The following is a 24,203-nucleotide window of genomic DNA, read 5'->3' on the forward strand; positions in this document are numbered from 1 at the left end:
GTAACAGTTTTTAAAACCTCCAAAATGGTATTGTCTGTCTGTTTATGTGAGCTTGCCTTCCTTACTAATGTATTAGAAGTATAGTCATGCAGTGTGAGAATATTGCTCCTTACTCAAAGAAAGCATTCCAGTGATACTTTAAAACATCGTATATTAAAAGAATAAGAGGTTTTCTTAACAACAGAAAATCATTAGAAAGAAAAAAATGTTGAAATGTTGCTCTGTATGTACAACTTAACTCTTAGGTTCTGTCGATAAGACCAAAAGGAAGATATTTTGGGTTATCTCATTATTAAGTGGAAAAAGGGAAGCATAAAATTATCTGGACAAAGAGTTCTGCTTTGCTCTTGGCAAAAAATTGTGTTTTATGGAAAAACACTTCAAAATTTAGTTGACATTTTCAATTATAGTTTTAAAGAGGTAAAGAGTTTATTTATTTTTTATTGTTGCTTGTACTTTTGATATCACAGCTACACCACTGTTGAATCTAAGGTCACAAAGATATATGCCTATGCTTTTTTCTAAGAGTTCTATAATTTTAGCTCTTACATTTATGTCTTTAAAACCTTCTTAGTTAATTATTTTTCATATGGCGAGAGTTACAGGTCTAACTTCTTTCTTTTGAATGTGCTTATCCAGTGTCCCAGAACCATTTGTTGACTATAACAAGCATTTCTTGCTTTTGCAAAGTGTAAAGTAAAAGACTGAAATGGTAGTTGCTAGAATGGCAAAGGGAAGGTGTTCTTCTGGGCAGAGGAGATGTCAGACTGAAGAATGAGCAACCGTTGTCAAGGAAAAGATGAACTATAATGGGGAGGCAGTAACTACGGAAATAGGCCTATGGGTTAGAAAGGGTTGATAAAGGCATAGAGCAGCGGGTTCTCAACCTGTGGTCGCACCCCCTTTGGCGGTCAAACGACCCTTCCACTGGGGTCGCCTAAGACCATCCTGCAGGGGGAAATCACATGGTGTGCTATATACCCGATATAGCACATATCAGATATTTACATTACGATTCATAACAGTAGCAACATTACAGTTATGAAGTAGCAACGAAAATAATTTTATGGTTGGGTCACAACATGAGGAACTGTGTTTAAAGGGCCAGAAGGTTGAGAACCACTGTTCTAGGGCTACAGGGGCACGGTTCTCCACCCTCCCTACCACTAGGAGAGGCCCCTAGTAGCATTCAGCAGGTACCCACCAAAGTCACCATGTCCATGAAGTATCAAAGGTATAAAGAATTTTATTTCATTACATCAAAGAAAATGTTAAGAGTATATGTAGGCAAAGACACTTCTGGGAAAGAAGTGGGTGCCAGCCAGACCTCCGCCTTTTGAGGAAATAGGCTGAAGAGGGTTCCCACAGGGTTGGGGGTGCTCTGATCCCTGCAGCACCTGGGAATGGGGTGGATGACCTGTCATAGGTGATCTGGGCCGTGGTAGATAACATGCTGGCAGGTGTCCCTAGACCAAAAGACCATGGTTCTGAAACAACACAGGGCTCCGGGCGGAGGGCAGCATTCACAGCTGGGTAAGTGAAAGCAGCATTCTCTGGAGATGTGGTTCGGAAAGGCAGAGGGGTTGGAGTGAAGGTGTATATATTCAGAGTGCATAGAGGCATGGAAACTGTTACATACTTGGGTGTTCTACAGAGGAAGATATTCTTGAGCTTTGTTGATAGTTACTTTGGTACCAAGATTGGGCCTAAAGTGGAGAATGAGAGTTATTGAAAGGTGCAAACAGCATTGGGTGCTTAAGTCAACAACATCCTGTTTCTGACACAGTACTCTAAGATGCGACTTTCAAACCTTTTCACTTCTTGGCACACATAAACTACTAACATTTTGTGGCACAACAAAAAATATGTTTTTTGTTGATCTGACCAAAAAGGTATAATTTTGACTCATTCACACTGGATGGCTATTGTGTTGGCAGGTGTCCTTTTTAAAATTTACTTTTTATTTGACAGTCTAAGGGAAGAGAGGTCAGTGCCCGTGACTAGTCAGGTATTGCATGTTTTTAAAATTCAGTCGAAAGTCGCTGCTCTAAGAGGCTAGTGCTGCAGAGGAAGTGGACATGCATGTAGGCAGTAAGACATGGCAATGTGGTGTTAATAGATGATAAAGAGACGAGAGCCTCAAAAAACTCTTAAGCAAACAGTACTTACCCTTCGCAACCTAGAAAAGGATTTCTAAGGAAGAAAAATTGTTTCTCGTAGTTGGCCTTGGAGTCTTACTTTAAAAATACTTATACACCTATACGCCTATATGTATGCAAATATGTGTGTGCTCAAAACCTTTCCATAAGTACCTGAGTGAAAAAAAACTCAGTTCAGTGAAATGAAAACTTAACGTCTGTAACGTAAAAATGTTTGAAACCGCAATACTAACCCTTATTGAGGGCAAACTATAGTCAATAGAAGAAACTACTAAAATACATATCACATGTGGAATGTTATAGGTCATGTGCCCAAATAGAAAGCCTAGTGAGTGAGCGAGGCGAAGTTATTTAGAAGTCTTGCTATTTTAAAAACTGTAAATGTTACAAAGGTATATTCCTCACAATTACTGCTGTTTAATTGTGAGGGGAAAATTTAGAAGACTACAACAGCTGCATTTTACAATATTTCCCTACATACTCAAAAAACAAAGATATTTGCTTGTGCTCCAAAAGAGGGCAAAATTAGAGAACTCATTTCTGTCTTGAACAATTGAGTATCTGTTACTTAAGGAGAAAATTGCTAATCATTGTGGCACTCATAGCAAACAATTGCCTTACCAGTGAAAAAGGTACATTAATGTGGTTCTTGTCCTGTCAATTATTATTATTATAGGTTTTATAGTGGTCTTTCTGACAACTTCATACCACAGTTGAGAAAATGTTACTATTTAAAAAATGACTTTACTGAATGAAGTCAGTCCATGAAAGAGAATCCTAATATATTTTCCTCTGAAATGGATGTGAGAAATGTAAATTTTATAGCAGTATCGTGTCACATCATTTTCATGTTATGATTAGTAGTAACCACTTCCTTCTTCCTCTTCCTCAAAAAAACCATTAGGAAGCTTTGACAGAGCATGGCATGGGGAAGAGTCAAGGAAGGAGAGATGACAAGAGTGATAATCTAAAGGCTTCACTTTGCAAAGTGAAAAAGACTATTCTGGGCAGAGAGAAGAGCATGTGCCACTAGCCTTAGGGCTAGAGGAAGCATGTTTTGGAAGTGTTGCTGGGCACAGCGGGGGAGGCAGGATGTAGTGGTAGAGGCTGTAAGGGAGACCGGGAGGCAGCAGCCAGAGACTGAAGAGATACTGGGAGAATGAGTGAGCGAGGAGAGTTTTAAGAAGGAGGGACATTGTGATATGTTACTGGAAGAGCAAATACAACAAGAATTGGAAAATCTAGTTAGAGTTATGGGTGATATTAGTAAGATATTAGTAAGAAAATTTTTGATGGAATAGATTGAGAAATGAGGAGTCTGAAAAAGTTGACTTGAAGAGGGAGGAGAAAGAGGTTGGCAGCTGGAAGGAGATGAAGAGTTAAGGGGAAATCTTTTAAATTTTATTTACTTAATGGGAGAGACTTAAGCTCAGTTAAAAGCTGTGGGAGGAGTTATAGAGAAGGGAGGTTAATTATATAATAGAGACAGGACTAATCAGGGACTTACGGCTCCTAAAATGCAGGAGATAGTAGAATCTAAGGCAGAGGATTCGCCTTTGATAATGGAGAGAAATCTCCTGGAGCTGGAATGAAGGAACTAGAATGAACTAAGAGGAGCAGGTAGATGCAAATGTAGGTAGATTCTATAGTTTCTGTGTTCTCTGTGAGGTAGGAGATATGCTATCTTCTGAGGGAAGGGAGAGGCTGAGGTGGGTTGGGGTGCAGAGTAGAGGAGGGAGTGAGATAAGGGCCCTGGGAAGGGTTGGTGTTCATGCATTTCTAGTGGGACAGCCACCCTGTTCCATGACTTTCTTCAGTAGGGTTCCATGACACAGGTGTAAGTGTGGAGAAAAGAATTCATTCATGATTGTGTTTTTGCCAGTCAGTTGAATTGCAGCTGTTAGCAAGAATATGTTGAGCCCTGGCTGGTGTTGCTCAGTGGTTGGAGTGTCGGCCATGAACTGAAGGGTCTCGGGTTTGATTCCTGGTTACCATAAGGGCACATACCTGGGTTGCAGGTTAGGTCCCCGCCCTGATCTGGGCACATGCAGGAGGCAACCAGTCGGTGTGTCTCTTTCACATTGATGTTTTTCTCTCTTCCCTTCCCTTACTCCCTCTCTTTCACTTTCTCTCTAAAAAAAAAAAAAGTCAATGGAAAAAATACCTTGCATAAGGATTAACCAAAAAAAATTTTTTTATTTATGCAAGTAACGTGAAATTTTTTTCTTATAAGATACTAGCATTGTATAAATCAGGCCTCAAACCCTATGACCTCCACTCCAGTCAATTCCCATACCTTACCTAGCAGGAGCAGTTGTTTTAAGTTTGGTATGGATTTTTCCAGAATTTACAAAAAAAAAAATTCTCAATGTAAATAGCACTCTATAACCTTCTTACATTAATCCACTTATTTTGATAGAAACCATAATGAGGTTAATTTTTCCTTTCCAGCTTCTAACTGTAAAATATAACATGTTTTTGTAAAAATGCAACATTCATTAGTAAAAATCATATTAAACAAGCAAATCAACTAAATGCCTATAGATAAGGACTTATTGTCCCATATATTACAGCTTTTTAAATGACAGCTATTGGTCTTCATGTATTGAAACATTATCAATAAGACTATTTCTTCTTGTTCATAGTGCCTGGCTCTCTGGCTATGAAAACCCTGTGGTGTCTCGAATTAATATGAGAATACAAGATCTAACAGGACTAGATGTTTCCACAGCAGAGGAATTACAGGTGGGTAGTCACATTATCCTTGAATTATATGCTATCACACTATCCTTAAATTATCTTTACACTTTTTCAAAAGATGCTTCAGATGAGATTTCCTGACACTGCACAGGCAGTACTCAATTTAATCACAAAGTAGTGATTTTAATAATCCATGGGAAAATTATATGATTGTTCTGTGTTAAAATTTATCAAAACATTGAAAACTCTTGCCCTAGCTGGTTTGGTTTAGTGGATAGAGCATCAGCCTATGGACTGAAGGGTCTCAGGTTCGATTCCAGTCAAGGGGCCCCCGGTTGTGGGCTCGATCCCCAGTAGGGGCCACGCAGGAGGCAGCCCATCAATGATTCTCTCTCATCATTAATGTTTCTATCTCTCTCTCTCCCTCTCCTCTCCTCTCTGAAATCAATAAAAAAATATTAAAAAAAACATTAAAAACTCTGTCGAGTATAAATTTATAGGGAAATGAGAAAAATGTAGCCCTAATATTTATTAAGCACACTATAATGTGTGCTAAGCCAGCTCAGCCAAGGGTTCGGTGAGCCGGGGGGCGGTGGGGCGGTGGGGAGTGGGTGAAGGATGTAGAAAAGACAGACAAAGAGAATAAGCTGGGTCTAGGTGGATCTTCCTGTGCCTGGCTGAGGCCACAGAGAGAGATCCAGACTGCAAGCTGAGCCTTTATTTTATAGGCAGAGGTAAACAAGTTGGTGGGCACCATAGTTATAATGTTCTTGTGAGTTTCCCTTGTTTTGGCAGCACTTGCTGCACCTCCCACAGCCCATTAGCTACCCAGATAATATCTAGGGAGAGTCATAAGGTCAAGCCTAATTATGCTAAGAGGGCTGTGCCCTCTAAGCTGGGACTTGTTTGTGGCTTTGCCAACAGGTCATCCGAGGCTTAACTCTATAGCCTCTCCCTATACACTATAATGTGTGTGCTTTTCATTCCTAGGCCTGTCAGGTAACCAGGGCAGTTCTTTTTTTAAAAAAATATTTTTTCTTCTCTTTTCTATTGAGACATAATTCATATACCATAAGATTTACACTGGTTTTGTTACCGGAAAGAGGATCTGGCCTTTGTGCAACCACCAATACTGTCTAATTCCAGAATATTTTCTTTACCCCAGAAAGAAACCTCATATACTTTTTTTTTAATGCATTCTTTTTTTTAAAAAAAAATATATTTTATTGATTTTTTACAGAGAGGAAGGGAGAGGGATAGAGAATTAGAAACATCGATGAGAGAGAAACATCGACCAGCTGCCTCCTGCGCACCCCCCCCACTGGGGATGTGCCCGCAACCAAGGTACATGCCCTTGACTGGAATCGAACCTGGGACCTTTGAGTCCGCAGGCCGACGCTCTATCCACTGAGCCAAACAGGTCAGGGCAAAACCTCATATACTTTAAGTACAGGCATACCTTGCAGATATTATGGATTCAGTTCCAGATCACAGCAATAAAGCAAATATCACAATAAAGTGACCTCACACCAATTTTTTGTCTCCTAGTGGATATTAAAGTTATGTTTACACTATACATAGTCTATTAGGTGTACAATAGCATTATATCTACAAAGCAATGTACATTCCTTAATTTAAAAGTACTTTATTGCTAAAAATGCTAACCTATTTTGAGTTTTCAGCAGTATTTTTGCTGCTTGTTGGAGGATTTTGCCTCAGTGTTTATGACTGTTAACTGATCATGGTGGTAGTGGCAATTTCTTAAAATAAGACAACAGTGAAGTTTACCACATTGATGGATTCTTCCTTTCATGAATGATTTCTCTGTAGCAAGCACTGTTGTTTGATAGCATTTTAACCCTAGTAGAACTTCTTTCAAAATTGGAGTCAATCTCTCAGATCCTGCCTCTGCTTATCAATTAAGTATATGTAATATTCTAAATCCTTTGTTGTCATCTCAACAGTCTTTACAGTCTCTTCTCAAGAAACCATTTCTTTGCTCATCCATAAAAAGCAACACCTGAAATTGCAGTATCTCATTGTCATGAGATTGCAGCAATTTAGTCACATCTTCAGGCTTCACTTCTAATTCTAGTTCTTTTGCTATGTCCACCACATCTGCAGGTACTTCCACTGAAGTCTTGAACCCCACAAAGTCATTCATGAGCATTGGAATCAACTTCTTCCAAACTGCTGTTAATGTTATTTTTACCTCTTCTAATGAATCGCAAATGTGTGTTTTTTTTCCACAGTATACACACACACACACACACACACACACACACACACCCTATATATATTTATCCTACATATATTTTTTATACTTTTTTCTTTTTAATAATTTTAAAAAATTTATTGATCGATTAATTTTTAGGGAAAGAGAGAAAAAGATCAATTTGTTGCTCCACCCATTCATACATTCATTGGTTGCTTCTTTTATGTGCCCTGACCAGGGATTGAATCTGCAACCTTAGTGTATTGGGATGATACTCCAACCAACTGAGCGACCCAGCCAGGGCAATAATTTTTTAATAAAAGTTGATGTACAATATTATATTACCTTCAAGTGTACAACCCAGTGATTAGAAGTGATCACCCTGTTAAATCTAGTACCCATCTGACACCATAAATAGTTATTACAATATTATTGGCTATGTTCCCTATGCTGTACTTTACATCCCCATGACTATTCTGTAATTACCAGTTTGTATTCTTAATCCCTTCACCTCTTTTACTCATCCTGCTAATCCCTCTCCCATCTGGCAACTATTAAAATGTTCTTTGTATCTACGAGTCTGTTTCTGTTCCACTTATTCATTTATCTTCTTTCTTGCTTCCACATTTAAGTGAAATCATATGGCATTTGTCTTCATTCTGTCTTATTTCACTTAGCACAATACCCTCTAGGTCCATCCATATTGTTGCAGATGGCAAGATTTTATTCATTCATATATATATTGATATTTATTTATTCATTCATATATACTTATTGATTGATATTTATTTATTCATCCATATATATTGATTTCAGAGAGGAGGGTAGAGGGAGAAGGAAAGAGAAACATCAATGACAAGAGAGAATGAATCATAGATGGGCTGCTTCCTGCCTGCACCACACTGGGGATCAAGCCCACAACCCTGGCATGTGCCCTGACTGGGAATTGAACTGACCTCCTGGTTCATAGGTCGATGCTCAACAACTGAGCCATGCTGACTGGGCCTATGTCCTTTTTAATGCTTACTATCTCTTTTTTTTAATTTTCACCTCAATCATCCATTCTTCCCTTAAGGTCCTTGAGCATCTTTATAGCCATTGTTTTGAATTCTGCATCTGGTATCTTGGTTACTTCCATTTCATTTAATTCTTTTTCTGGAGATTTCTCTTGTTTTTTTCATGTGGGGCATGTTTCTTTTGTCCCCATTTTGCCTGCTTTTTTGTGTTTGTCTCTCTGTATTAGGTATATCTGCTATGACTCCCAAACTTGTTATGGTGGTTTTATGTTGTAGGTGTCTTATGGGGCTCAGAGGCGCAATCTTCTAGACCACTTGAACTGAGTGCTCCAGGAATACCTCTTGTGCACCCTCCTGTTGTAGTTGAGTCTTGAATGCTGCTGGTTTGGTTTTGGGTGGGGTTAACCCTCAGGCTGGCTGTCCATAAGGAAAGTCCTCGATCACAGTGTATGCAACCACCGTGCAGGGGCTGCCCCTGAGGTGGAGTTGTTCCCAGCAGGGTCTGGTGCCTAGCAGGACCCCTCTTAGGGTGTTCCACTTGTGTGGCTAGTTGGGTGAGCTCTGGTGTGGTCTAAAGCCCACTATTGGTAGTGTTGGTTCTGGGTCCACTTGGTTGGGGTTCTGGTACAGGTCGATGTCAGATGCTGCCTGGGATACCTGTCTGGAGCTACCATGCAATTTGCTGTTTGTGGCTGCCTCTTCTGGGCCTGAGTGTGCATGGGAGGGGCCAAGCTGTGAATAAGGGTTGGCTTCGTCCAGCTCTGAGCTGGAGACAGATCAATAAAAGGTCCAAGGCACCCTAAGGTCCACATCTACCTGTTAGCCACTCCACCACTCCTGAGGTTGCCTGGTCTTCCTTGAGAGCCTTCTGAAGGAAGACTAGGGTGGGCCCAGGCTGACTGCTCCCCACAGACCCTTCCAATAGGCATGAGCTCCATGGGGAAGGGTGACTGGGGTCGGGAGGACAGGGCTAGTGGGTCTCCTGCTGTGGAGGCAGCATGACAGTTATTGGGGAAAAGTGGCCCCTACTCCACAGCCATACTACTCAGTCTCTGCTCGAGTCTCCAACCCTAGCTCCCCCAGGAGGAGTGCAGGAGTACGATCAGCAGGGCAGAGCCAAAAGGACAGGTCAAATGAGTCTCCTGTTGGAGCCATAGTACTGGCTGAACTTGGGAGGTTGTGGGTAAGAATGGCACCTTGCGCCATAGCCACACAACCCAGTACCCGTCTAAGTCCTGGACAAGAGCCTCCTAGGGAGACACACTCTAAAGGTCCCAGCCCCGAGCAGCACTCTGATCCCCCTGTGGGACTGAGCTAAGCAGGGCAGGGCCACTGGGAGTCGTAAGGAGAACATCAGGTAGGTGGGCACCAGCTGAGTGTGGGAGTGGGGGAAGAATGGCCCCCGTTCCAAAGCTCAATGACTGTCTGAGTCTCTGCCAATCGCATCTCCAGAAAAAGAGTGTACCAAAGGTCCTGTTGGTGCAGCCAGCAGATCTTTCTGCAGGTCTAGCGCTCAGCAGGGTGGTGCCAGTAGTTGGAGGACTGGGCTAGTGCACTCCCCAGCTGGTGCTGTAAGAATAGGCGTGCTTGACCCTGGGACAGTGGTGCCTGAGGGCGGTGTGGGATAGGGACTCAGCACAGGGACCTCAGGGCTATGCCACCCAGATCTTCTCTTTATGACTCCCCTATGCCCTGAGTCACCTTCCCTCTACCAGAGCCCCAGGTGTCTGAGAACAAGATCCTGTGCATTGGCCCTTTAAGAGAGCATCTGGTTTCTAGCGGACTCCTTCTTCCAGGATGACAGAGTCCCAGCTGCTTTTCACAGCCAGATGCTATATGGGCTCCTCTTCCTGGCTCTGGGGTCTCGGATAGGGATCCTGGCATTGTGTGAGGCCCATGCTCCTCACGGAGGACTTTTGCAGCCAAGATATCCCTTCAGATTCTCAGCTGCCACCTGTGGGCGCAGGGGCTGGCCCTTTCGTGTCTGTACCCTTCCTACCAGTCTCTGTGGCTTCTGTAAACCCTTGGTTATAATTCTGTGTAGCTGGTCATTTAGGTTGATTGCTCTATAATTTAGCTGTAAATCTGGTTTGGCACTGGGAGGAGGTGAGTGTAGCTTCCACTCCGTGGCCATCTTCAAAATATGTAGAGTTTTTGAACAGCAAAAGTAGAAGCGTTTCCTGTAGCTATTTCTTCTAAATCTCCATTTGTTTGATTTGATTTTCAGTTAAAGCATTATTGCTTTCCATTTCTGTTGTACTTTATCTTTGTTGGGCAATTCCCCTTTCCAATTATATATTCTTGTAAAATATCACATGGGTTTTCCCTGGGAGATAAGGAGGCAACATAATTGCATGATTTGCTGTCTGCATGTTATTCATCCAGTATGTTATTTAGTATGTTATACTGCATAATAGATGTACAGTGATAATCACGGGTAGACTTTGAAAGAAGGGATGTGGTTGGTCATTGATCATGATGTGCAGCTGTTATTTACATAGGAACCTGGGGACTGAAGACCTAGCAGTGACATTTGTACTTTATACATTACTCACAATGTACATGGCAACTGAAATTTCAACTGTGTGTTGGGGTCTGGTGTTAATGGTTATCTGAGATACGTGCATTTTGGAATTGGGCAAAGCAGGACTGCCTATATTTAAATTTGCTTAATTAAGTTGTCAATTATTCCTAGAAACTCTTTGATATGTCTTTTTCTTTCCCTGTTTAACCTTCACAGGCTCTTTTAGGCTACTTGATATTTTTCTACTTAATAGGCTGATCCAACTCAAGGTGTCTGTAACATAAGTTAACTATGCAGAGTAATAGTAATTTATATAGGACTTGGACTTTGCTGTGGGCAACACTGTTGTAATTATTTTCTCATTTCATTTGATCAGCATTACTCTTTGTTAATCCTCACCTGAGGATATTTTTCCACTGTGAGTGGAAGAGAGAGGGAAAGAGAGAGAGAAACATCCATGTGAGAGAAACACATCGATTGGTTGCCTCCTGCATGCACCAGGGCCCCAGGCCGGGGAGGAGCCCACAATCAAGGTGCATGCCTTTGACTGGAATCGAACCCGGGACCTTTTGATCTGCAGGCCGATGCTCTAGCCACTGAGCCAAACTGGCTAGGGCTGATCAGCATTACTTTTTACATTTTCCTTTTATTTTCGTCAGCATTTTATCATATTGGGATGGAAGGAGGGAGTAAAGGAAGGTGTCATATTTCTCATTCTACAAGTGAGGTTTTATCCAAAGTTATAACTGAGAAAGCTGGAACTTGAACTTATACCAAATGTTTTTCTTAACTTTCTTTTGCTGCTTCACATTAGGACATTGTCCTAACCAACGAAGTTGTTGGAGCCATCCAGCAGGAATAGTTAAGTTGGTGTTACCGTCTTCCCTTCTTTACATTCGAGGGAAGGGGGACTTTATTAGAGAATATTGGGAGTTGGTCAGCATTTTGGGCTTTGGAAAACAAGTCTTTATTTAAATTCCAAAGAAAAGTGTTTAGTGAAAATTAATCATAAAAACCTCATAATTCTAGTTCTAGAAAATTTTAATTCTAATTCAAAATTTAGTTTTTTATATATTAAAAGAAAAATATGTCCCCCAAACATTTGCTAAAGAAAAGCATATTAAGGTTCTACAATAGCATCTAGTAGCTACCTGTAGTTTTTCATTTTTGGTTCCTTAGGAGCTCTAATTGATTTCCAGTGCTTCTTCTCATTTCTCTTGAAGTACCTAACCACGATATATAAGAGGCCAAAATGGGGCTGGTAGATATTTTGAATAGTCATCTTGGTAGTTCATTCATGGTTTGTTTCTCTCCTTCAGGTAGCAAATTATGGAGTGGGAGGACAGTATGAACCCCATTTTGATTTTGCACGGGTAAGTAAAAACAATAGAGAATGTAGTTCCACTGAAGCTTACGTATGACATGTTAGTTGCCTAGCCCAAGTGCCATCAGGAGATGAGTGGATAAAAAGCTGTGGTACATATACACCATGGAATACTACTCGGCCATACAAAAGAAGGAAATCTTACTCTTTGAGACAGTATGGATGGACCTGGAGAGTATTATGCTAAATGAAATAAGGCAGTCAGAGAAAGACAAGTAATGTATGATTTCACTCATATGTGGAATCTAATGAACAAAATGAACTAACAAGCCAAATAGAGACAGACACATAAATAGAGAGCAGGCTGACAGCTGTTCGTTCAGCGGGGAGGGGCTGGGGGAGTGGCGAGATTGAGCAAAAATGGAAAAAAGGAGAAAACTCATGGACAAGGCCCATAGTGTGGTGATTGTTGGGGGAGGTGGAGGAGGGTATAGAGGGGATAAATGGTGATGGAAGGAGACATGACTTGGGGTGGTGAACACACAATACAGTGTACAGGTGATGTGCTGTAGAATTGTGCACCTGAAACCTGTATAATTTTGTTAGCTAGTGTCACCCCAATAAATTCAATAAAAGAAAAAATTCCATAGCCTATTTAGAATTCATGGATGCACGGTGGAATAAATACTCTGTAAAGCCTTTTTAGCAGTAAAAAACACCTAGACGCACAATAAAATAATTAAGAATAGTTTTAAGTGCATTGCTGAACCTGGAAGTAGAGGAAATTCCCAAAGGCAAACTGAACAAAGAAAATCTGGAGACTAAAATTAGAGGGCTAAAGGGGGACAAAAAAGCTGAGGCTGAGGACATGTATTTCGGGAAACTAGAGTTTTGGGGATTAACAGCCATAGTGTAAGCTACTGAACCTGAGACGCCTGCATAAAACCTAGATCTCCAGAAGGATTACACCTTCAGAGAAAGACAGATGGCTTTGAGTCAGGAGCCGTGGGGAGAGCTGCCTCTCACCGTCCTGGCTGGAGTGGGGTGTGTCTGGGGAGCTGCTTCTGGGAGTTCAAGCATCAGCCTGCCTTCACATGCAGCTGGGGTTTCAAGCTGTATCCCTGGAAGAGGAAATATTAATTCAAAGTTGTTCCACTTAGTAGTGCTCCTTGGTGCTGGGCTCCCTGAAGAGAGGCATCCTCATTCTAGCACCTTGAGGATTTTAAAGATGAAGCATCTAAATATGAACTCATTTTTTTTAAATGACTAAGTGGTAATAAGACACCATTGGTGAGACTAAAGCAACCAACAGATTGAGACATTGTAGGATATTAGATACCTGAATTATCAGGTGCAGAATATAAAATAACTATATAACATTAAGAAAATGTAGGATAAAATTAACCTCTCAAAATGATTTAACATATTTGAAAATGAAGTTCCAGTTGAAAAGTTAAATTTTAAAATTTAGTAGATAAGTTAAAACATATTAGAGACAGCTGAGGTAAATAAGTGAATTGGCTGATAAAGCTAAAGAGATTCTAAGAATAAGTTTTGAGAGACAGGAAGATAAAAAATATAAAATAGATGTAAAGAAACTGGAGAATAAATAGTATCAAAGCAGGATCATAAAAAGCTGTCATTGCCTAAATATTCTTAAGATTAATAAATATTGGATCTTTTTTATTTAATATATTGAGCTATAAAGTATGGGGGAAGCTAAAACTACAGATGTTAATGTTTTAAATATTCTGTGAATAGTAGCTATTGGTTCTCATTGTTTTAGGTTAATCTGCCCCCCCCTCCCCCCAGTGGTCTTATCAAAAGTAATCCGTGTACAAGCTGAACCAATAATTTGTGGGGTTTTTTGTTTTAAATATATTTTACAGTGGGGCCTTGACTTACGAGTTTAATTTGTTCCGAGACCAAGCTCGTTAACTCAAATTACTCTATCAACTCAATGCAAAAAATCGGCCGAGAGACAGCTGGTATCTCAAAAAACTCGTTAGTCGGGACACTCGTAAGTCAAGGCCCCACTGTATTGACTTTTTACAGAGAGGAAGGGAGAGGGATAGAGAGTTAGAAACATCGATGAGAGAGAAACATCGATCAGCTGCCTCCTGCACACCCTCCACTGGGGACTTGCCTGCAACCAGGGTACATGCCCTTGACCAGAATCGAACCTGGGACCCTTCAGTCCGTAGGCCAACGCTCTATCCACTGAGCCAAACTGGTTAGGGCTGAATCAATAATTTGAATGCCTACTGCTGTTGTGCATTAGATATTATATAGGAACCTTTTGGGGTTGTTTTTGGCATACCCTTCAGCATATTACCCATGTTCAGTTGCCACTAGAAAATTTGCATTACTGAATTTTTCGCCATTGAATTAGTTCTGTTTTATTTACAGAAAGACGAGCCAGATGCTTTCAAAGAGCTGGGGACAGGAAATAGAATTGCAACATGGCTGTTTTATGTAAGTTATAGCTAAAATTTTCATTTTAAGTTGGGACTTGACCACATGACTCATTTATTTTGATGTGTTCAGATGTTTGCTCTTATCATCCTAGTAAAAAGACTTAAAAAATATTTTTTTTCAATTATAATATTACAACCTAAAGAAGGAAGTTACACTGATAGTTTCACTACTTGGAGACGGTCATTGTTGATCTTTTGTTGTATGGACTGTTTAGTCATCTAAGCTTCTCCATATGTTCATATGAATTTATATATTTGCAGTCAGATGGTGACTGCAGATACTCACATTTTCATAATTTTTATTGTATACTTTTCTGATATGTATATCAACAATAAATTTTCAGAATGAACACCTCGTATAGTCAGTGTTCAGATCAAGAAGTAGCACCCTAGACGCCCATCAAGGGAACCATTCTCACATTATTAAGGTTTCAAAAACAGTGTGCTCTTTACTTTTAAGTACATATAGAAAAAAATTAAGCTTTGATCATAATATTTGCCCTAGTTAACTATTGCTGCATAACAAATCATCCAAAAACTGAATGGTTTGAAATAATGTTTTTTTATTGATTTCAGAGAGGGAGGGAGAAAAACCAATGATAAGAGAGAATCATTGATTGTATGCCCCCTACTGGGGATTGAGCCTGCAACCGGGCATGTGCCCTGACCAGGAATTGAACATTACTTCCTGGTTCATAGGTCAATGCTCAACCACCAAGCCACTCTGGCTGGGTTGTTTAAAATGATTTTACTTTACCCCACAGTTGTTAGGCTCACTGGGTTTTGCTTGGGTTCTTCTGGCTCTCTCATGCGTGTGTAGTCAGATGATGATGAGAGGTAGGGTCCATCTTGAAGGCTGACATGGAGGCTGGCTGTTGGCCAGAAGACATCCATGGGGCTTGGGCTTCCTCACATGGTGACTGCAAGAACAAGTGTCCCCCCAAAACAAGGCAGAAAGTGTGGGGCACTTTTAGTGCCTATCCTCAGAAGTCAGAGAGTGTCACTTCTGCTCTATTTTATTAATAATTGAGGCAACTGCCCAAGTTCAAGGAGAGGGGACACAGACCTAACCACTCAAGAAGAATGTCATGTAAAAAGAGCGTGTAAGAATAATATATTTGGAAAATACAATCTGCAATGTTGTAATCTTTGTTAACTTATAAAAAGATATCTTAGCCTGGGTGGCTCAGCTGGTTGGAGCATCGTGCTGTACCCTAAATGGTGTGGGCTCAGTTCGAGGTCAGGGCACATACCGAGGTTGCAGGTTCAATCCCTAGTCGAGGTGAGTACAGGAAGTAACTGATCGTTGTTGCTCTCTCACATCAATGTTTTTCTTTCTCCCTTCTCTCTCTGAAATTGATAAATATATACTTAAGTGAGGATTTTTTTAAAAAGTTAATTTTTTACTTATTTCCTAATTCTTTCCATCCCCTACCCCCAAGTAAATTATATAACTATTGTATCTCACTTCCTGCCAAAATCTCTATTTTCTTTCTTGCTCCCTGCAACCTTCCCTGTATCCAACCCAACCTCTTCACCATTTCCATCCTCTCATAACTCCATTTTGTTTCCAAAAAGATCTAAGATGCCATTGGAAGAGGAGGGGGGAGATTTAAAGTACCATCAAAAAAGGATTTAAGACTTACAGATTTTTTAAGTGAGAGCAAATTATCACAAAGGGAAAACCAGGAGAGAAGTTGATACATTATATAAAAACTAGAGGCCCGGTGCACAAAAATTTGTGCACTCGGGGGGGGAAGGGGGGGTCCCTCAGCCCGGCCTGTGCCCTCTCGCAGTCTGGGACCCCTCGGGAGATAACGACCTGCTGGCTTAGGCCTGCTCCCGGGTGGCAGAGGGCAGGCCCAATCCCTAGGTGCAGCCCCTGGTCAGGCTCAGAGCAGGGCTGATTGGGGAGTTGGGGTGCCGCCCCCTGTCATGCACAGAGCAGGGCGGATTGGGAGGTTGCGATGCCACCATCAGTCACGCTCAGGGTAGGGCTGATTGGGGGGTTGGGGCACCGCCCCCTGTCACACTCAAGGCAGGGTCGATGGGGAGGTTGCGGCGCCACCCCCTGTGATGCACAGAGCAGGGCCGATCAGGGGGTTGGGGCGCTGCCCCCTGTCACTCACAGAGCAGGGCCAATCAGGGGGTTGGGGAGCTCCTCCCTGTCACGCACAGAGCAGGGCCCATCAGGGGTTGGGAGCTCCTCCCTGTCACGCACAGTAGGTGGGAGGTTATGGCTCTACCCCGTCACACACACAGCAGGGCCCGTGGGGGTGGGGGGGTTGGGGCGCCACCCCCTGTCACACACAGAGCAGGGCGATCAGGGGGTTTGGGCACTGCACCCTGTCATGCTGATCTGGTGTCAGGAGGCCTCGCGGCTCCGCTGATCCCGGTGCTGGGAGGCATATTACCCTTTTACTATATAGGATAGAGGCCTGGGGGCCGGCTGGTTTGCCCTGAAGGGTGTCCTGGATCAGGGTGGGGGTCCCCACTGGGGTGCCTGGCCAGCCTGGATGAGGGGATGATGGCTGTTTGCAGCTGGTCACACACCCTTCAGGGTGGGGGTCCCCACTGGGGTGCCTGGCCAGTCTGGGTGAGGGGCTGAGGGCTGCTTTCAGGCTGGCGGTTTTGACTGCTTTCAGGCTGGCGGGAAGCTCCCAACCGCTCCTTTTTTTCTTTTTTTTTTTCTTCTGGGTCAGCTTTAGCTCTGGCTCTAGCTCTGAGGCTTCCGCTGCTGGTTTGTTTCGGTTCTATAATCGAAACAATGTATAACTTCAGCTCTGAGATCCCAGCTGGCTATATTTGTTAGAATGTTTCAAACTGCCAGCTCAGAGGCCTCAAGTCAGGCGGGGAACGTTGGAATTCGCAGTCACTGGAGCAAGGAAGCCTCATGTTCGCTTCCAACTGCCTGGCTGCCGGCCGCCATCTTGGCTGACAGTTAATTTGCATAAGGATACGCTGATTAGCCAATGGGAAGGGTAGCGGTCGTACGCCAATTACCATGTTTCTCTTTTATTAGTGTAGATTATGCTGTGAGTCTTCTCTACTTTTTAGAGATGAAATCTCCAGAGATTGTATTAATTTACATCCCACCTTTAAGTGTGACGTATATGTCAAACTTCTTGATCTGTATCCCTTTCACTTACCAGATTGGCAGTTATTGTGGTTTTAATTAGCTTTCTCTGATTAGGGAGGTTGAGTATCTTTTCAGATGTTTAAGAGCCATTAAACATTTGTTTTGGCTGCATTTGTTTCTTCGTTTTATGAATATCATGATGCTATATTATTTGGTCCAATATTCATTTATAGTAGATTATTTGACTATGAGATTATGTTAGATTAATTATTATACTGCCTTCTAATCACATAACATTTTGATTAGATTAATATTTATCCTCCCCTCTTTATGTGGCTCACCTAGGAATAGTATTCAAATAATTTCTCCAAATTTATTTTCTGGTTTTTTTTAATAAGTCTTTTTAATGATTTCAGAGAGTGAGAATCATTGATCGGTTGCCTCCTGCACGCCAGGCATGTGACCTCCTGGTTCATAGGTCAATGCTCAACCACTGAGCCACGCTGGCCAGGCCCAAAAGTTATTTTCACTGCTGTTAGTTCTTTGTTACTGGTTATATATTTTTCATGGTAAAATACCCTTTTCTCTCTCACTTTTAATGTTTTTACCTTAAGGTCATTCTGTTCAGATATGATCCAGCCTGCAAGGGTGGTGTGGTTTGGGAGCACCACAGCTGTGCAAGTTCATCTTCTACTCCTCTCTTTCCTGGTCCTTCCGTCAGTCCATGTTGGCCCACAACATGGGACTCTGAGAACAGGGCCTTGGTACCTGTTGGGCACAAAGTCCTGTGAGGCCTCTTCCCCCAGCACATTTTCTCACTCTCTCTCTTTGAGCACAGCTCTGAATGTCAGATTCACTCTGTCCTAGTGTGTTCATTCTTGGCTTGTTCCACTTCTATTCACAAGTAAAATGCTTAGGAATGCCCAGGATGTGAGCCGTCCCCACAGCCTCCTGCCACTCCTCCTGGGGACATTCCCACTTTGAACTCACACTGTTTGAACCTTTGGCAGATATTAAAGGAAACGCCTACTTCTTGGTGTTTTCTTTGTGCAGCATTTGCCTCGCAAATCTTATGTTTTCAGTGTTTGTAAGTTCTCCTGTTAGATGTGACTTGTGGACATAGCATAGAGTGGGGGTTTAATCTGTCGATACCTTCTATGTGCTTTTGAAAAAATCACTATAGGGTTTGTTTCCTTTGCCATGTTTTGTGCATGTGCTTCAGTTAATTTGGAAGGTTTGTTTTTATTCTAGGTTACCTTTAAGACTATAACTATAGAATCCTTTCCTCTTCTACTTCTCAGTTAATATATGTTGATTTCCTACCACAAGAAATGACAAAACTGATTTTAGTTTGTTCTTTTTCTCTTGGTTTTTATTTCATTCTTGATACTGTTTCTAGACACTAAAGCTCAGCAATGAACAAAACATGAAAATTCCTGCCCATGGAGATTATATTCTAGTGTAATAAAATATGTATTATACCCCTGTATTACTTGGCTTATCAATTTTAAACCATCCTTTTTATCTGTCTATAAGTGCCTTTCCCAAATTATAGTCCCATTTCTCTTCCTAACTTTATAATTCCTTTGCTTTATATATTATTTATATATTATTTTACTTAAGTATGCAAACCTAAACAGCATCTTTTGTTTTCTAAAAACTGAGTATGTACAAACCCATCTATGTAAGTAGAATTCCAGATATTAATGTATTCTAGTATTCAGTATTCTATCCGCCACACAGTAGCACATTTAACTTTATTCCATCAGCACTTTGGTAATACTCTCTTACCTCTTACAGATGAGCGATGTGTCCGCAGGAGGAGCCACTGTTTTTCCCGAAGTAGGAGCGAGTGTTTGGCCCAAAAAGGTAAACTTGGTTTGTGTCAGATGCATCTGTAATTCATTAAATCACAAAATAAATGTTTAAAGGTAGTATATTTATGTCTAGGTAAGACTATGGATTCTTCTATGGCACCATTTACCATGACTGCCTAGAGCAGTGGTTCTCAACCTTGGCTGCACATTAGAATCACCTGGGAATCTTTTTAAAATCCTGATTTCTGGGCCACATCCTCCAAAAATTCTGTTTGTTATGGGGTGGGGCCACAACATTAGTAACAAAGAAACAGAATTTCCGGAGGATGAGGCCCAGAAATCAGGATTTTAAAGATTCCCAGGTGATTCTAATGTGCAGCCAAGGTTGAGAACCACTGGCCTAGAGTAATGAACCACCAAGAATTAGTGTTTAAAAGTTGTCATTTCTAAAATAGGTTCCAGATGAGTTTCCCCCTCCATCCTGCTAATGTTAGTTTTGTTTTGGCAAATACCCTTGTTTGTCAAGCAGCTGGGCAGTAGTGTTTTCATGTGATCACCAGAATTTTATAAATGACGATCATATTTTCAGAATTATATTCGAGGAAGATATGGCTGCCATAGAGGAGTACTTTCAGGGGAGCAGGGGAAATGTAATTACTGCAAAGAGTTATAACCTGGAATTTTATTTGGGGGTAATTATGTATTCTCCACAGGGAACTGCTGTTTTCTGGTATAACCTATTTGCCAGTGGAGAAGGAGATTATAGCACACGGCATGCAGCGTGTCCAGTGCTAGTTGGAAACAAATGGGGTAAATATTTTCTATATTCTCTGAACAGAATTTGTGATTATTGTTCCATATTTGGAAATTATTATAATCTGCATCTTAAAGAAATTGAAAACAAAACTTTCTTTTTTTTTTTTAATTAAATCTTTATTGTTCTGATTACATTTGTTCCTCTTTTTTTCCCATAACTCCCCTTCTCATCCGAGGACATATTTTCTATTGATTTGTAAAAAGAGAGGGTGGGAGAGAGAGAAACATCAATCAGTTGCCTCCTGTACTCGCCCTGACTGGGTATTGAACCCGAAACCTAGGTATGTGCCCTGATCAGGAATCAAACCTGTGACCTTTTCCTGTAAGGGACAATGCTCCCACCAGCGGAGCCACCTGGCCAGGACAAGGTACTGATCTTAATATAAATTTACTTTTAATAGATCAGAATTTTGATGACAGATTATTTCTACTTGTTACTCTAAGAATCGTTAATTGACTCAAAGTTGAATAAGACAGTATCTTCCCCTTAAGGGTTCACAGTTGTCTGAGACATGCTAATGGATCACTTACCATGTCGTACAGACTAGTACAAAGATGTAAATGGAAGATGGCGACTCCTTACACTTGGGGAGGCTTCTTCAAAGCCTCATTTTTTTTTTTTCAAAGCCTCATTTTTAAATTTGGTCTTGGGGATAGAAAATACTTTTCCAGGCATGTTAGGAACCAGGACTGTTATGGGTGAGAGAGGCACTCACTGTCAAGGTCATGAAGCGCAGGATTTGCCACATTAAAATATTAAAATGGGGGTTAAAATATATATTAAAATAACTTCACTTTTTTTTTTTTAGTGTGTCACTAGCCAAATTTCAAGTGCCCAGTGTGTCTAGTGCCTACCTTATGAGACGTAGGAAGATTAAGGAGTGACACCTGATCATCAGGATTTTAAAAATCTTCCCTGATGATTATGTTTGGGAACCACTGGACGTGAATGAAGAGAGGCTAGTGAAGGAGATCAGTTTAGAAAGATTTTTCCATTGTCTAATTCAGTGGTCGGCAAACTCATTAGTCAACAGAGCCAAATTTTTTAAACTTAAACTATATAGGTAGGTACATTGTTATTAACTTAATTAGGGTACTCCTAAGGCTTAGGAAGAGCCACACTCAAGGGGCCAAAGAGCCGCATGTGGCTAGCAAGCCGCAGTTTGCCGACCACGGGTCTAAGTGGATGACAATAAAAGCCTGGACTTAGGCAGCAGCAAAAGGATTGGAGAGCAAAGAAAATCAGCAGGTGTGATGAATAAAAGTTGGGTACAGGAGCTGAGAAAGGTAAACGAGTAGTTAAGAATTATGGGTCCTAGTTCAGATATTTTGTACATGTGAATGCCATTGATTAGATTCTGTGGTATAGGAGAAGGAATAGGAAATTAATTTGGGGTTACATTAGAAAATAGTACCTTGCCGAAACCGGTTTGGCTCAGTGGATGGAGCGTCGGCCTGCGGACTGAAAGGTCCCAGGTTCGATTCCGGTCAAGGGCATGTACCTGGGTTGCGGGCACATCCCGGTAGGAGATGTGCAGGAGGCAGCTGATCGATGTTTCTCTTTCATCGATGTTTCTAACTCTCTATCTCTCTCCCTTCCTCTCTGTAAAAAAATCAATAAAATATATTAAAAAAAAGAAAATAGTATCTTGGAACCCAGGAAACTTAGTGAGCATTTAATAATAGGGACCGATCATAGAGCTGCTCCTTTAGAGTGAAGCCTATGTTCATTTAAAAATGTCTTTGTATTAGAGGTTTGTATTTTGCAAACAGGTAAAAACAGTGTTCTGTTCCATTTTTACCTACATTTTAATTTCATTTGTGTTTCATTTCAGGCATTATATTGAACATTAGAAATAGGATACACACATATGTAGACTCTCATTTCTAAAATCTTCTGTGGCTTAATTAGTTGGAGCATCGTCCTGTGCACCAAAAGGTAGTGGGTTAGATCCCCAGCCTGGGTGCTTACAGGAGGCAACCAATTGATGTTTCTCTCTCCCCCTTCCTCTCTCTCTAAAATAAAAATTAAAAATCCTCATGTGAGGGTTAAAAAAATAAAATCATGTGTTTCTAACATTTAGTGACATATTTAAAAGACTAAGTAGCATCTGCCTTTATCTAGTTTTGGTCTTGAGCTTTTAGATCATGTAAAAATTTTATTCTAGAACTTGCTCTTATCGATAAATTAAATACTAGTTAGTGGAGAAATGAACACATTTTGTTCTCTCACAGTGTCCAATAAATGGCTCCATGAACGTGGACAAGAATTCCGCAGACCGTGCACCTTGTCGGAATTGGAATGACCCATAGACGTCTCCTCCTCTCCTGCTGCACTCGGATGTGTCTGACACACAGTCCCCGTCTTAACTGTCAAGAGTTTACAAGTGACTAACATACACTCCATGACTGATTCGTTATGAACCTCATCCCGTGTTTCATCTGTGGACAATCACTAACTTTGTGGGTTTTTTCTTTTAAAAGTAACACTAAATCACCACATTGTACAGTATAAAACCTTAAAGTTCAGTTGGTATCACAGAGGACAAAGCAAGGCAGTTAAAAATGAGGAATTTTTACATTTGTTAAAGAACATTCTGGTTAGATAAAAAAATACACCTTACGCATCTGATGATAGCATAGCACTGCATCTCAGTTGGTGGGTGGTCGGGTAGAATGGGCCGTGCGATTAAGGAAGAGATGCCTGTAGTATGTACCTGGTACTGTGTTTACGTCCTAGTCTGTCTTATTTTCCGGATCTGCCGAAGACTAGGAATAAACTAGGCCTCTAACCTCGGTTCCATACAATGTGTGCCCCTCCCTTCACTTTCTAAGTAGATTTTTTCCTCCCAAGTCCTTTTTGAAGAAAGTATACTGTATTTTACCAATCCCCCTTTCCTCTCATAGCTCCTTTGAGGAGAATTAAATCTGTGTGAGGTAAAATACTTTGATTTAAAAATTAACAGAAAGCCCTATATAACAACACTGGGGCTTCTTAACTAAACTGATCATCACTTGGTCTGTTTTTGTCCTTTTCCTAAATGACTGATGATTTTGTCCATAAAATTTGCTGTTTTTCTTAATGCTAATACCTTGCCTCTTATTCTTGCTACAGCAGGGTGGTGATACTGGCTTTCTGATTAAATATTGTGCCTTAGGAGACTGGAAATTTAAAAATGTACAAGTCCTTTCAATGATGAGAAATTGATTTTTTTAAAAAAGATCTTTTTTCCTAAAAAGCCAAAATGTTTGTTTCTTCAATTCTGAAATGTGTTGTGACAATGATGACATATTTATGATCTTAAATCTTTTTTTTAAAAATGTTTCGGTTTTCTGTGTCGTATTTTTATATGTGAATGCATACTATAGTGACAACAGGTTACTTCTATTTAATTCTTTAATACACAGGACTTGGGTTTATCCTCTTGGTTTCCATTCACTCTGGTATCTCATTTTTATGGAAGAAAAATCTAGGCTTTCTGAACTCTCAGCTATTTAACACTTGGAGTGCGGGAAACGAGTTAAGTGGGCTCGCGTGAATTGCGCGTACTCCGCGGGAGCCGTCTTTAACTCGGTTCATATAGATTTGCGGTGGAGTGCGGGAAACGTGTAAACTCGGGCCGATTGTAACTGCGTATTACCAAATATTTGTTTGTAATCCACCCTTTTGGTGGATGGAACAAAACCAAAAGACAGAGCCATCTTATATTTTGGCGGGAAATTCACCCGCACTCCAAGTGTTAATCAACCTAAATATGTTTCCTTTAAAGGGAGCTCTATGGTTATGGGGTTATTACAGTAATGGTACTTAAGACTTTCTCTTACTAAAATACATGGTGTGGTAGTATAAAGCTGTGGACCTATTGAAGTATGTTAATGACCCCTTAGACTAACTTTTTACATTTCTTATGGTGAATTCTAGTTCATACAAGGGCTTTTTTTCCTTTATGCAATATTTAAATATTTAAGAAAAAATTTGATTCTCTGGCAAAGAAGGTATTACTTTTACCAATTAAAAAAAAAAAGTCAATGATCCTTTTCCCAGCTACCCTTTTGTTCCACCACGACTACTTTAT

The 24,203-nt window shown here is 40.9% G+C and overlaps 1 protein-coding gene across 5 annotated transcripts in view; it reads left to right on the forward strand.

The window, feature by feature from the left end:
- The window catches only part of P4HA1 (prolyl 4-hydroxylase subunit alpha 1), a 79,582-nt gene extending 56,130 nt beyond the window's left edge, over window positions 1-23,452 (forward strand). For 3 of the 5 annotated variants that reach the window (XM_006090268.3, XM_006090269.3, XM_023755120.1), the window contains 6 exons: window positions 4,805-4,904; window positions 11,934-11,987; window positions 14,348-14,413; window positions 19,295-19,363; window positions 20,025-20,121; window positions 22,363-23,452. In XM_006090268.3, the coding sequence (XP_006090330.1) occupies window positions 4,805-4,904; window positions 11,934-11,987; window positions 14,348-14,413; window positions 19,295-19,363; window positions 20,025-20,121; window positions 22,363-22,433 (457 nt within the window). In that variant the 3' untranslated portion in view covers window positions 22,434-23,452. The remainder of the gene's footprint in view (window positions 1-4,804; window positions 4,905-11,933; window positions 11,988-14,347; window positions 14,414-19,294; window positions 19,364-20,024; window positions 20,122-22,362) is intronic. The other 2 variants (XM_023755118.1, XM_023755119.1) reach the window with 1 other exon arrangement.
- Window positions 23,453-24,203: the final 751 nt, after the last annotated feature.

Source organism: Myotis lucifugus, unplaced genomic scaffold, assembly GCF_000147115.1.
Source record: "Myotis lucifugus unplaced genomic scaffold, Myoluc2.0 scaffold_69, whole genome shotgun sequence".
Lineage (NCBI taxonomy): Eukaryota > Metazoa > Chordata > Mammalia > Chiroptera > Vespertilionidae > Myotis > Myotis lucifugus.